This window comes from Orycteropus afer, unplaced genomic scaffold (assembly GCF_000298275.1).
Source record: "Orycteropus afer afer isolate SDZICR_OR568_19922 unplaced genomic scaffold, OryAfe1.0 scaffold00220, whole genome shotgun sequence".
Lineage (NCBI taxonomy): Eukaryota > Metazoa > Chordata > Mammalia > Tubulidentata > Orycteropodidae > Orycteropus > Orycteropus afer.
In genome coordinates, this window is record NW_006921807.1 from 2,755,207 (window position 1) to 2,770,368 (window position 15,162).

General features: G+C 34.0%; 1 protein-coding gene across 1 annotated transcript in view; it reads left to right on the plus strand.

Annotated features, from left to right (window-relative positions):
- The first annotated feature begins 1,508 nt into the window (after positions 1 to 1,508).
- BCHE (butyrylcholinesterase) overlaps positions 1,509 to 15,162 on the plus strand; it is a 109,616-nt gene continuing 95,962 nt past the window's right edge. Inside the window, exons 1-3 of the mRNA XM_007948719.2 lie at positions 1,509 to 1,551; positions 9,671 to 10,750; positions 10,789 to 11,245. Of these exons, the coding sequence (XP_007946910.1) occupies positions 9,679 to 10,750; positions 10,789 to 11,245 (1,529 nt within the window). The 5' untranslated portion in view covers positions 1,509 to 1,551; positions 9,671 to 9,678. The remainder of the gene's footprint in view (positions 1,552 to 9,670; positions 10,751 to 10,788; positions 11,246 to 15,162) is intronic.

Genomic DNA, 15,162 nt, shown 5'->3' on the forward strand with positions numbered 1-15,162 from the left:
CTAGGTAACCAGAACATAATTTCATTGCAAATAATTATGAAATGGACTACTATCTTGGAGATGGTTCACCTGAATTAGTCAAAATTCTGATTCTAACAACTACTGATTGTAAGATACATATTGAGTTTTTATGTTTATAAACCTTAGTTTCCTCATCTTCAAATTGTGGTTAATACTCATATATCTCTTGGAATAAAATAAAATAATTTAGGTACATTATCCATTATAGTAGGAGCTCTGGTAGCATAGTGCCTAAAGCACTTAACCGCTCACCAGAAGGCTGGAGGTTCAAACCCACTAGCCACTCCTCGGAAGGAAGGTTGGGCAATCCTACTTCCATAGTGATACTGCCTCGGAAACCCAAAGAGGGGTTGCTATGAGTCGGGGTAGACGCGACGGCAAACAACAACAACAACAACAACAATCCATTATAGTAACTACCATAAGGTGGAATCAGATTAGAAGAATTTTTGTATCTGTGTTTGAAGTTATAAGGTACTAATGAAAAAGTGGGCTCACCTACAACTCATGCCTACTGATTAGTATGCTAGTGAACTCATTAAGAGACTTAAAAGTGACACTATCAGCATTGCGATGGAGAATGTAACTTCCCTGAGAATTAGATATTAAATACTCCCCTGCATCAATAGCTATTTTAAGAAAGATACACCAGAAAGACATAAATACTTCCTGGAATTCTATCACAGTGCTGGCTGGCTAATCTACACTGAGTTGGATGAAAACTGTTCATTTTATGTTCCTTGTCTTGGCCACAAAAGTGTGACTTCTCATTACACTTTGCTGTTTGCAGGCCCCTTTAAACAGGTAATTACCAATGCTGGCATTTGGGTTACTTAACTGTTGGGGAGGGAATTGGGAAGAGATCCCTATCAGAGACATTCATTCATTAGTTAATATAACTAATTTTTTTTTTCATTTGGATGACTTTATTTCTAGAGCAATTATTTTCTTTCCCATTTTCTGTTTTACTAACCTCTGTAAACACATGATTGGCACAGATTGAAGCAACAAAGGATTTCAATAATAGTGTTCTTTGGAACAATATGTACCCCTTTAAATCTTAAAGCAAACATAATGTAAACCTATATTTTATAAAAGAGATAAAGAGCTCTGATAAAAGAGATAGACAGTTCTGATAATGTTAAAAAAACAAAAACAAAAACAAAAAAAAAACCTGCTGCATTTTCTGTTAAATTTGAGTTTCCTTTAATCAAAGGCATTTCTGTGTTTTTCCTACCCTCTTAGACAAGTGCCTACAATCCTAAAGCGTGAATCCGGTAATTCTTTTGTAAATGAATCTTTATTTCATTCATACCGTTAGCCTCTGAACATATGTCAGAAGTAAAGATTGGCTGCCTCTAGATCAAGTTACTGCTGGCAACTCTCGCGAGCTTTGTCAGTAACAGTTGATTGTAATGTCAGTGCAGTCCAATTTACAGACTAGAGCAGCGGCTGCATCCTGAATTTCCCTGAAGTATTAAGTGATCTCAGCTCCTTGCAAACTTTATCATCTTTGTTGCCCTGAGTCGGGTAAGTTGCTCTGAATTTACATCTTCGTGAAGCGCAAGTTACTGTGAAGCTCATTCTGTAGGATTGTGACCCCTTCATGGGTTTGCTGTGCCCCTTTGGTGTTTTGTAAGGGACAATCACTGAAGCTTGCAAATGGGACAAGTCAAGCAAGCTAATAGACACACGCTTGACATCTTCCTGTTATTTAGGGAACACAGATTAAATCCATTTAACTGCTGAAGAAATGATGCAAAACTGTAAAACCTCTGCGTACCATCTCTGCGATTTATGTTCTTCCCGGAGCTTTCCAAATGGAAAATACATTATGCTGAGTTTTATCCATAAATGCATTGCTTAGTGAATTTCTCCCTACAATAACAAAAGTACTCTTTGACCAGTCTTGCTCATTTTTTGTTTTGCCTTTTTTTTTTAATGTCATGAAATGAATAGGTCTCTTATGTTTGTCTTAACAAGGTACTTTTCTTAATGTACACTTTGTTATTTGAAACTTTAACAGTATCAATTGGCAAATGAAACGTGTGAGTTTCTTTCATTTAAAAGGAAATTGTGTTTATTACAAACTTTTGTCACCTTTGCCCTTTTCATCTTGTTTTTATATATGTGTTTAAATTATAGCAGTATGTTTTACATTTGTTACATTTATATTATGAATAGAAATACTAAGCGAATATAGACTTTTTTGTCATCTTGTATACCTACCTTTACTGTGATGATAACAATTTCTGTTTAATTAGGGGATTAAGCAGTAATAGTATATAGTGTATAAATGATTAAACCTGACTTGAAATATGAACAATGCTATTTATTTATGCTTCTATTTATAATGATTTTTTTTTTAATTTTAGGAATGTACTTTCCCATTTTTATTAATATGCTTTATGATATTAAACTTAACTAGGAATCATTAGTTTGTATAAAGCCTTAATATAAATTTTCTCCTGTTGTTTGATATATACCACTATATTTCACTAAAATAGTTACTTGTTTTAAAGATACATATGAGATTTTAAGGACTAGATTTATAATTTACAATAGAATTCTGTAGAGTTATCAGTCTAAAAGTGAAAAAGCATGGCCTTTTGGATGTGAACAAAATTTTCTATTTGGATTTGGAAAGTTCTATTCTCTTTTCATCATTGTTGTTGCGGTTTTGTTTTAATGTCCTACTTCTTTAACTATAAGAAAATATTTAGGAATTTCATTACTCCATTTTTCACGTTTAGAAAATGTGTGCTAATACTATCTTAGCCTCGTATATCTCATTTATTATTTATTTATTTATTTATTTTGGTTGGATTTTGATAACAGGTTTAATGAATATTTAAATTACATATTCTATTAATTTTGATGCTTTCATGACAACAGCTGCTTGTTCTTGTTGAAACTAGACTGTCCAATGTTAGAAAGTTTAACTGAATACATGTCAACTGAAAACGAGTTTAATCTTTCAAAGAAGATGCAAGAAATCTCTCTAATAATCAAATGTTCAAATTGTTCAGTTATTCATGGAATGAAAACTTTGTGAATGTTATTCATGGTTGAAGACAGGGACAGACATGATGCCTCCTCACACCTAATATATTGTCTTCTATTTGTACACACGTCCTTTAAGTGCCTAATAAGTATCTGAAGAATTCCTGAAAGTCAGTAATACAGTCCGTTTATAAACACACTTCATTAATTCTATCCTTCACTTAGCCAGCAGCAAAGTAGCCTTTTAAGGTTTGGTATAAAGGCTTAGTTGTTTTAATTTGACCAAACATATTTCAGAGGTGATTGCTCTAGATCACATTAAATTCACTTAGATGACTCTTTTCCTGCCATTTTAGGACACTTTATTTTCACACAGGAAAATATACTTTATTATAGTTTTCAATAGATAAAAAAATCATCAAGAGAAATTACTGAGAAAAAGTATTCTAAACTCAGAGAAAAATGTGAACATTTGGGGGATTTTACTTTAAGAAATCTCTGACCAATTTTTTTAAAGTTTGCCAGCTGTTCAATTATGGCAATTAAATAAAAAAAAAACAGCCTTTTTTATCTATCATTTTATTGTATCCATACTTTATAGCATAACTTTATATATTTCTTATTAAAATTGGTTAGAGGATTTTGGTACTACTTTTCAAGATTGAATTAGAATGGCTAAAAGAAGGAAATGTTACTTTTGTCTTGTCTTTGCAAAGGTACATTTTTAAATTTTAAGAGTGTTTTCCTAAAAATGCCAGTAGATTTGATTTTCTAGAATACTAATTGGAACATTATATTACTCACTTTTTGTTTTGGGCCCCTTAAACCTCCATAATTCATTTTCTTTTTCAATTCCAGGCAGAAGTGCTTTCCTCCCTTTAAAATAGTAAACATCATGCTAATATGTTCGTGTATCTAAAATGTGTTGTTTAGTTGTACTTCTTGTGAAAATTGCTCCATTGTTCATGATAAAAGTATTATGTATTATCAGAGTTCAAATAGTTTAGTAATAGTGACGGTACAAAATTTGCACTAGAATTTATAGGAGTAAAACCAATTAATATTTTTAAATATTTTAATTATCAATATTGATTTAAAGATACATAAATTACATTTTCTTTATCACCATTTTTTTAATCATTACACTCACGATATTTTCATAAGGTTATAACATATACTACAAATTCAAAATCTTTTAATGGAAAAACTATAGAGTAACATTACTACTAAACCAAAAAAATCCAAACTCACTGCCATCAAGTTGATTCAAACTCATAGCGTAGAAACCCCTATTGGGTTTCTGAGGTGGTAAATCTTTACAGAAGTACACTGCCCCATCTTCCTCCGTGGATCAGTTGGTTGGTTTGGGCTGTCAGTCTTATGGTTAGCAGTCAGATATCTTAGGCACTGTGTCACCAGAACCAAATTATGAAGATGATATTGATGATTATTTTAATAAAGTTCTTTGACTACATGTAAAAATATTAGCCTGTATATGAAATATGCATATTTTAATATTAAAGTATAGATTAAATTATATGCTATAGAACATTCCTCAGCAAATACCATGAATTTGAGTTGGAATTATATTGCCATTCTTGAAAGGAACTCATAATTTCAAAGACTGATTTGAATGTTATTTAATTTCATTATTTACAAGGTGACAACTCATAGATACCTTTGTTGAAAAACATTCACATAAATAACATGGTATAACATTAAGATTTATTCAGTGCAAAAATATAAATATAAATAAGAGCTCACAGGAAGTATGTCTGTAAATAAAAACTAAATGACATTGAAATAAGAACTCTTTCAGATGTTCAAGCAATAGTTTTTAAACATACAAAATAAAAATTATCACATGCATTAATTCCATATTAACTTAAATATACTTTGGTAGTAATTATACTTATTTTGCAACAAAAATTAAAGTATTTGTAGAACCAAAGTCTGAAAATTATCAAAGATTAAAAAAATTGAATTTTTGGTTTATAAAGACAAAATAATATTTAAATAGAACAAAGGAAAAACAGATGATATCATATTAGACTTAGAGGAGCATTGACGGGTGAATGGGAAAACAAGTACAACCAGGAGACACTACAGTATCCAACGCAGAGAAAACCACTTTTGAATTTTAATTCATCTTTCCATTCCAAAATAGACTTTTAAAAAAGAAGAAGTCCTTCACAGCACTTCATTCATCTCCAAATATCCATCTCGATTTTCTTAAATAATAATGGCTTATTAATTATCAGAGGGGAAAAAAAAAGAAAGACCTATAGTAGCAGGGTCTCTCTAACACCTATACTGTCATAACCATAAATTTTTTAGCAGTATGAAGTCTACAGGCATCTTTATATTACTATTACATTGAATTGAATTATTACTTATAAGAAGCTACATTTATTCTAATTATAATATCTAAATATTATAATAGCATAGAAATGTAGTATAAATATTCTGTATTTAAATCATATATTTTATTGACCTTAGCTCAAAGTAAATTCTATCAAACTGAGATAATCTGAAAAAAAACTTTATGGTTTGAGAAAAAGCCCTTGTTAGTATAGTAATCATTATCTATCTTTACATATCAACTTAATGGCAATGGGTTTTATCTTTCTGGGTTTTATATCTATTTCTATATCTGTAAGTGGCAATCTATTTTCATAAAGATTTAACACCTTGAAAACCCAATGGAGATCTCTCTGAGTCAGAATAAACTCAATGGCAGTATTTTTTGTTTTGTTTTGTTTTCATAATAGGTATAAATACAGGCAGTAAAGAAAATACTGTAAACCATGCATTAATTTACTCAGAGATTTGTCAGTACCAAAAATTATTTGTTGACAACTAGCTATACTGTGAACAGTGGTGAATTTAGCTAATTTAAAATGTGATGTTAATATCTTAGTTCTGGCCATATTTATAGAGATATTGCCTTATCCTTGCACTTGTAAACCATCTAAATAAAAAATAAACAACAACAACAACAAAAATACACGAATGCAAATACTGAATACTTACAGAAATATGTACTTGGTCACACAGATTGAATTTACAACCATAGTATCAGGAAAAAAATTTTAAAAAAAGAAAGTCTGAATAATTATGAATCTTTATTACTATTACATGAATGAGAATCAGTGTTTTTAATTTGTTGTTTTAATTTTTTTCCAGTAATATAAAGATGTTAGTTCTTTAAACCACATTTGCATTAATTTTTTTGTTTCTTTTTTTTTATGGATTTACTTTGATTTTTAAAATGTGTTTATTTAACAGAAACTCAAGTACACATCATAGCTTTTTGATAAATGTTTGACCTCCTCAATTAGTCTTTTCCAATGATCAATGAAAGTTATATCTATTTAATAAAATATCAAATATTTATTATTTTATTTCCTCTAATTTTCCTGGAGGAGCTCTGGTACCGTAGTGCCTAAGGCACTTGACTGCTAACCAGAAGGCTGGCGGTTCAAATCCACTAGCCACTCCTCGGTAGGAAGGTTGGGCAATCTACTTCCATAGTGATACTGCCTCGGAAACCCAAGGAGGGGTCGCTATGAGTCAGGTCTGACTCCACGGCACATAACAACAACAACAACAATTTTCCTGGTATTTTCTCAGCTTTGGTTCTCTGATTTCAGGTATTTTGTCCACTATCAAAATACAAAAAAATTCTGACTATCCTATTTAATGTCACTATTTGCATATGCTTTAATTATCAATCAGCAAATTGATACATTTTTCTTGAGAATCCTTGAGTGTAAAATTCCTTCAATACTTTTATCTTTCCTCACTGGCAACCACTGGTTCTCATCATTGATATCGTGAGTGCAGAAAATGTTCGTGATTATTAAAATTCAGAAAAAATGTTGTTGTTAGGTATAGGTGCATCAGTTTTGACTCATGGGGACCCTGTGTACAAGCGAACAAAACACTGCCTTGTCCTGCACCATCTTCACAGTCATTGCCACACTAGAGCCCATCATTCCAGCCACAGTCTCAATTCATTTCTTTGAGAATCTTCCTCCTTTTTTAACTGACCCTCTACTTTACCAACCATGATATCCTTTGCCAGGGACTGGTCCCTCCTGATAACATGACCAAAGTAAGAGAGAGGAACTTTGGGGATTCTTACTTCTGAGGAGCATTCTGGCTGTACTTCTTCAACAAGTCCATGTAGCAGTCTGTGGCACTTTCAATATTCTTCACCAACACAACAATTCAAATGAATCAATTCTTCTGCCATCTTCCTTATTCACTGTCCAGCTCTCACATACATATCAGGCTGAAAATTATGATTTCTTGACTGCTGTTTCCTTGGACATTGATTATGGATACAAGTAAAATGAAATTTTTGTCCACTTCAGTCTTTTCTCTATTTATCATGACGTTGCTTATTGCCCCAGTTGTGAGGATTTTTGTGTGATTTTTTTTTTGTTGTTGTTGAAATGTAGTCCATATTGAAGGCTGTGGTCTTTGATCTTCATCAATAAGTGCCTCAAGTCTTCTTCACTTTCAGCAAGGAAGGTTGTGGCATCTAGATATTGCAGGTTTTTAATGAGTCTTTCTCCAATCCTGATACCAGTCTTCTTCCTATAGTCCAGCTTCTCAGATTATTTCCTTAGCATGCAGATTGAATACATATGGTGAAAGGACACAGCTCTAATGCACACCTTTCCTGATTTTAACCATGCAATATCCCCTTTTGGTCTTCAAATAACTGACTTTTGGTCTATGTACAAGTTCCTCAGGGGCACAGTTCAGTGTTCTGCAATTCACATTCTTCACAATGTTTTCCATAATTTGTTATGATCCACACAGTTTAATGCCTTTATATAATCATTAAAGCACAGGCAAATATCTTTCTGGTATTCTTTGCTTTCAGCCAAGATCTATCTGACATCAGCAAGTATCCCTCACTCCACATCCTCTTCTGAATCTTCTTTGAATTTCTGGCAGTTCCCCATTGAAGAACTGCTGCAACCATTTTTAAATTATGTCTAGCAAACTTTACTTGTGTGTAATATTAATGATATTGTTGGATTGTTTCCACATTCTGTTAGATCACCTTTTTTGGAATGAGCACATATATGGATGTCTTCCAGTTGGTTGGCCAGGTAGCTGTCATCCAAATTTCTTTACATAAATGAATGAGCACTTCCAGTGTTGCATCCATCTGTTGAAACATCTCATTCAATATTCTGTCAGTTCCTGGAGACTTGCTTTATGCCAATTCCTTCAGTACATCTGCAGTTTATTCTTTCAGTGCCATTGTTTTTTGATGAAAAAAGTGGATGATTAAAAAATGGAAGTTTGTCCCAGCAAATATATAAATATATCCCTAACACCTTTCTATTTTTTACTATATAAGCTTTTAAAGTGGTACAATATTTGTTAGTTTTCATAACTTGTAGGATAAACAAAAAGTACTGTATTTTTGTTACTTAATCTTCTATGAATACAATATCTATATTTTCTCCAGATCATAGTCTAGAATCTTAGAGAGGAATAAACCATTAGATTAAAGGAACAAAGAAAGTACCAATTGAAACAGAAAATGAGAATGATAGGAGCCTATGGATCTTTAAAGGTTCTTGACTTACTTTACAGTTCTTCCAAGATACAGCCAGACATGATTAGTACCAAGATCATTTCAGAGAATTTACATGGTAGTGTTTCCTCCTCTACAAGGTTTTAGGATCTCTGGTGGCTCGGTGATAACAAGAAAGTTGGCAGTTCAAACTCACCAACTGTTCTGTGGAAGGAGAATGGGGCAATTTATTTCTGTAAAGATTTATCACCTTGGAATCCCAATGGAGGTCACTATGTGTTGGAATCTACTCAATGGCAGTGAGTTCAGCTTTAGAATTAAGGTTATAAGTAGAGTACCTTTTAATATCACTTTTGGTGGGGCTGTGCATAATACAAAAGTAATACATATGACTGGGACAAACTTTTTATTTTGAATTAGGTTATTACTCTGATTTTTAATAAGCATGAAGGGTGTCTCCATCTGGATTTCAATATCTGGATTTTAGTTTTACGTTTTCTCTCTGATGTTCTGTCATGTCGTACATTACAATGAGGTTTCTCAACTCTCGCCTGCATCTCCATGGTGACATAGCTTATTCCTATGAAGAGCTTGTCTCTCTATAATCAAGCCTTAAAATACATAAATGTTAAAATCTTCCTTCAAGAAATAATTAAGAATTTTTCCAAAGTGAAATAATCTCTATTTTCACATTTCACTTACTTCTTTTCTCCACTGAAAACTAAAACATTTGTAACTCTTTTGTATTTTTTTCCTACACGTTGTTGTTGTTGGTAATGTACCTTCGAGTCAGACCCAACTTGGGTTTCCAAGGCGGTATCACTATGGAAGTAGATTGCCCAACCTTCCTTCCGAGGAGTGGCTGGTGGGTTTGAACTGCCAGCCTTCTGGTTAGCAGTCAAGTACCTTAGGCACTATGCTCCCAGAGCTCCCTTTTTCCTACATAGATATTTATTATGGTAGCATAGTTACTAGTTTCATAATTTGTGAGACTAATGAAAAATATGATATTTACTTAACATGAATACTTTGTAATATTATACACATGAAGCTGTTAAAACTTACTACTTACCTCTCTTCCAGAAATCAGTATGCAGAGCAAAGACACAATCATATGCATCAGATTTCTCTTGTGGTTTCTTCTCCTCTGTGTTCTTATCAAGAAGTCACACACAGAAGAAGACATTGTAATTGCAACCAAGAGTGGAAGAGTCAGAGGAATGAACTTGCCAGTTCTTGGTGGCACAGTAACAGCCTTTCTCGGAATTCCCTATGCACAGCCACCTCTTGGTAGACTTCGATTCAGAAAGCCACAGCCCCTAACCAAGTGGTCCAATATCTGGAATGCCACAAAATATGCAAACTCTTGCTATCAGAACGTAGATCAAACTTTCCCAGGCTTTCTTGGATCAGAGATGTGGCACCCAAACACAGACCTTAGCGAAGACTGCCTGTATCTCAATGTCTGGATTCCAACACCTAAACCAAAAAATGCAACTGTAATGGTGTGGATCTATGGTGGTGGTTTTCAAACTGGAACATCTTCTTTATATGTTTATGATGGTAAGTTTCTGGCTCGAGTGGAAAGAGTTATTGTAATTTCAATGAACTATAGGGTAGGTGCCCTAGGATTCTTAGCTTTGCCTGGAAATCCTGAGGCACCAGGGAACATAGGCTTATTTGATCAACAGTTGGCACTTCAGTGGATCCAAAAAAATATAGCAGCCTTTGGTGGAAATCCTAAAAGTGTAACTCTTTTTGGAGAAAGTGCAGGAGCAGCTTCTGTTAGCTTTCACTTACTTTCTCCTAGAAGCCATCCATTTTTCACTAGGGCCATTTTGCAAAGTGGATCTTCTAATGCCCCTCAGGTAGTAATGTCTCTCTATGAAGCCAAGAACAGAACTTTGACCTTAGCTAAATTTCTTGGTTGCTCAAGAGAAAATGAGACTGAGATAATCAAATGCCTTCAAAATAAAGATCCTCAGGAAATTCTTCTGAATGTTCTTTCCAATGAGTCTCTTGTGTCGGTAACTTTTGGCCCAACAGTGGATGGTGATTTTCTCACTGACATGCCAGATATGCTACTCCAGCTTGGACAATTCAAAAAAACCCAGATCTTGGTGGGTGTTAATAAAGATGAAGCGGCATCATTATTGGTGAGCTGTAAGGGTGCATGGCTTTTAAAACATGAGTAACCGAAGCGGCATCATTATTGGTATATAGAATACCTTGGTTCAGCAAAGATAATAGCAGCATCATCACCAGAAGACAATTTCAGGCAGGTTTAAATATATTTTTTCCAGAAGTGAGTGATTTTGGAAAGGAATCAATCCTCTTCTATTACACAGACTGGGTAGATGATCAGAGGCCTGAACATTACCGGAAGGCCTTACAGGATGTTGTTGGAGACTACAATATTATATGTCCTGCCTTGGAGTTCACTAAAATGTTCTCAGAATTAGAAAATAATGCCTTTTTCTACTACTTTGAACACCGATCCTCCAAGCTTCCTTGGCCAGAATGGATGGGAGTGTTGCATGGTTATGAAATTGAGTTTGTCTTTGGTTTACCTCTTGAAAGAAGAGCTAACTACACAAGAGCTGAGGAAATTTTGAGTCGATCCATAATGAAAAGCTGGGCAAATTTTGCAAAATATGGGTAAGTGCTGGTTTTGCAATTGCTCTTGCAGTTATCTTTTGCTTAGTTTTGTTTGGCCTCAGGTGCAGACGTTACTAAAAACACAGATAATGTTTAGTTGCTTATTCTCTTTTTACCTATGCTAGTTTTTATATGGAAAGAGCTATGTTTTTTGTAGACAATGAATTTCAATATCAAAGTGCCTAAAATTATCATAAAAACCTTTATGATTTTATCTCCAAAATATTGTGAAGTACTTAACCATGTTAGCCTTACATCCTATGCAAATCTATATTTACCTTAAGAATGAAAATTACCATTACCATGGTTTTTAATCTTCGAATTTACAGTGTTCACAGATTTAGGAAAGAATGGGAATGTATCTTCTCTTTGTGCTTTTACAGTTGTATAACGATACCTAATACGTAAGGAAACACTTATCTGCTACACAAAAAGAAAGGGCAAAATGGAGATGGAGTTGGGCTTCAGATTGCCCAAATTGCAGTTTGCCATTTTATCAATTAATTTTTTCATAGATTTGTTCAGAGCTCTTAGGTTACTCAGTCTACCCAGGAGTAATTAGGGCCCTCATGTTTGACTAAGCTGTTCTGTATTTAAGCAGCCACATGAATGGCATTAGATACTTGGAGAAATTATAGAAAGACATCATTTTTCCTCATTCATTATATATATTGGAATCTATTTTCTAAATATGTGTGTGTAGAAAGCAAGGTTTTTTTGTTGTTTGTTGCTCTGTTTTTAATTTTCACTACACTTCTCAACCAAATACTAATTTTATGTTAGAGTACTTTGCAGCAATGTGAATAATAAGAAATAGAAATTTGGTCATCTAACTGGTGGTGCCTAGATTAAGTGTTTGGCTGCTGACTGAAACACTGGCAGTTTGAACTCAGCGGCTTCATAGGGGAAAGACCTGGCAATCTATTCACATAAAAACAGGCAGTTCTGCTCTGTCTCATGGTCATGTGATGAGTCACAATGTACTGCAATGTACTGGAGGCATCTAACAACAGTATTTTTTAAAAGGAGTGCCTTCAGAAGCTCACAATTGGATGAATTAATCCCATCTGTCATACACTCTTCAATAGTTTTATGTATATATATATATGTATGTGTATATATATATATATATATATATAGATGGTGATATTACCATTCTGGAGTTTTCTTTCCATCTTCCGTTCCTAGTTTACTATATACTCCATATTATTATTTATTATTTTGTCTACAATTTAAATTACATGATTCCTCTCAAAATCTTTTAATTCTTATCAGCTGTGTGTAAAGTTAAAATTCTTCCCCTTGGCATTAAAGCTCCTCTGTAATCTTGGGGTAACCCACCTTCCCCACCCATAAACACCTACTAGTTTCTTCACAGAAGCCAAAGCTTACAAGCTTAATTGCCCTTGAGAGCCTTGTTCTTGATATGCTTCTTGCCTAGAACACCTACTTCTCTCATTTTTCATGACAGAAGTGCTACGTTTTTTTTAAAGTCTTGACCAACTACATGTCTCATCCAGATTTTTTCTTTTAAATTTCATAATTGTACTTACTTCTGGTATCTTTTACATTTCCACAGAAGTTACTATATCCTATATTTCATAGTATGCCAAGCCTCCACAACTAGCCATAAGACATGATGAAAGATAAGATGTGGTTTTATTTGTGATTATTCAAGTACTATGATGAGTATGTAACATATTTTATAAATATTCAGTTAATGATTGGTTGAAATCTGTAAAGCTAGTATTAGTTTTTTTTTTTTTTTAAGATTGTAGGTTGTCATATAATCAGTAGCTGCACAGTTAAGTTATGCTTTATCAACTTAATATCAGTTCAAATTTCCACTCAAGAAGATTAAGCCTCTTTGCAGAATTGCATTGCTGTTGTTGTTATGTGCCGTCGAGTTGGCCCAGACTCATAGCGACCCCTCCTTGGGTTGCCAAGACAGTATCACTAGGGAAGTAGATTGTCCAGCCTGCCTTTCGAGGAGTGGCTGGTGGGTTTGAACCGCCAGCCTTCTGTTTAACAGTCAAGTGCCTTAGGCACTATGCTACCAGAGCTCCTAGAATTGCATTAGAATTATTTATTCTATTCTCTCTTTAAGGGCTGTATCCGTATGAAATCTTTTGAATATGTTTTTTAACTCTTTCTTACAAACCTATGGTTTGTAAGTAATTTAAGGGAAAAATATCTCTTAAAATTATTGATGCTTGTAATTTTTTAAGTTTTCATTTTGCATGTTTGAAATCATCAAAAAATTTATATTTTACAAGCTTCAATGAAAAACACTGAGAATTACATGTTAAAATGACTTCTGTATGGAATGCAGAAGAAGCTCTGGTGGTGCAGTGGTTAAAGCACTCTGGTTCCTAACCCAATGGTAGGTGGTTCAAACCCACCAGCTGCTCTGTGGAAGAAAGATGAGACAGTCTATTTTCTCAAATATTTATAGCCTTGGAAACCTTATGGTTCAGTCCTTGGTCCTATAGGATCATTGGGTTGGAATTGACTCATTGGAAGTAGGTTTTTTTTATTATAGATAGAAATGAATCAATAGAAGAAAATTTTTAACTCTTACTAAAATAGATTATTTAATCCTAAATCTAATACTTCTACAATTAACATATTTTAATGGGACATAAATGTAGGTTGATATATTTTAATTATAATTTAAAATTCATATAATAGAGATTATAAACCATAAATATTACAGAAAATTTGTGAATTTGTTTAGCTTTAATATGATGTATTTTTAATAAGGGTTATAGATTAAATTATGTCCCAAAAATATGCATTATTAATCTTAAAGTCTATGACTGTGATTATAATCCCAAGTGGAAATGGTTGTCTTTGTTAGGTTAATGAGGCAGGATTAGTGTAGTGTGTATCTTAAGTCAATATCTTTGGAGATATGAAAGATAGTAAACAAGCACACATAGGAGAAAACAAACCAAACACATCGCCATGGAGTTGATTCTGACTCTTAACCCTATAGGAGAAAGTAGAACTGCCCCAGTCTAATTTCCAAGGCATAATTTTTTTTTTTTTTTTTTAACTTTGTATTGTGATTTGGGTAAAATTTTACAAAGCAGATTTGTTTTACTTTTAACAGTTGATACACATTTTGTTTTGTGACACTGGTTACATTCCCCCACAGTGTAACAACTCTCCACCTGCTTCTTCCATGTGGTTACCCTTTCGTTGTGTCCTTCTTACCTATGCATTCCTTCCTCCCTACATTTCTGCCAATTTAAATCCTCCCCTTCCAACAATCAATGGTTGATTGTTCTAAGGAGTGCATCTCCGTGGTAGAGTTGTTCAGCTCGTAGTGGTGCTGTTGTTAGATGCTGTAAACCTTGTAGTAGGGCTGTCTATTGTTTGAGAGCTATGAATGTGGGAATGAGTTCAATTCCAGGCCTAAAGGTAACTTGGGGCAATCATCTTGGGAGTTTCATCAGTCTTTATCTGACCAGTAAACTACCTTATTCACTTTTTTTTTTAATTTTGTTCCACAATTTTTCTCCCACTCTATCCAGGATCTCCAGTTTTGATCTTCCTTTCCCAGTGGTTGGCATCTGTAGCTGGGCACCATCTAGTTCTTCAGGTCTCAGGGTCATATAGGCTGAGGTTTTGTAAGGTTTCTACACATCTTTGATTTTCTTCACCTTTTTTTGCTCCAGATGAGAAGAGACCAATAGTTGGATCTTAGATGGCTGCTCACAAGCTTTTAAGGCCCCAGTCACTAATCACCAAAGATGTAGAACAGTAGCATAGTGGCTAAAGCACTTGACTGCTAACCAGAAGGCTGGCGGTTCAAACCCACCGGCCACTCCTCGGAAGGAAGGTTGGGCAATCCTACTTCCGTAGTGATACTGCCTCGGAAACCCAAGGAGGGGTCGCTATGAGTCGGGGCC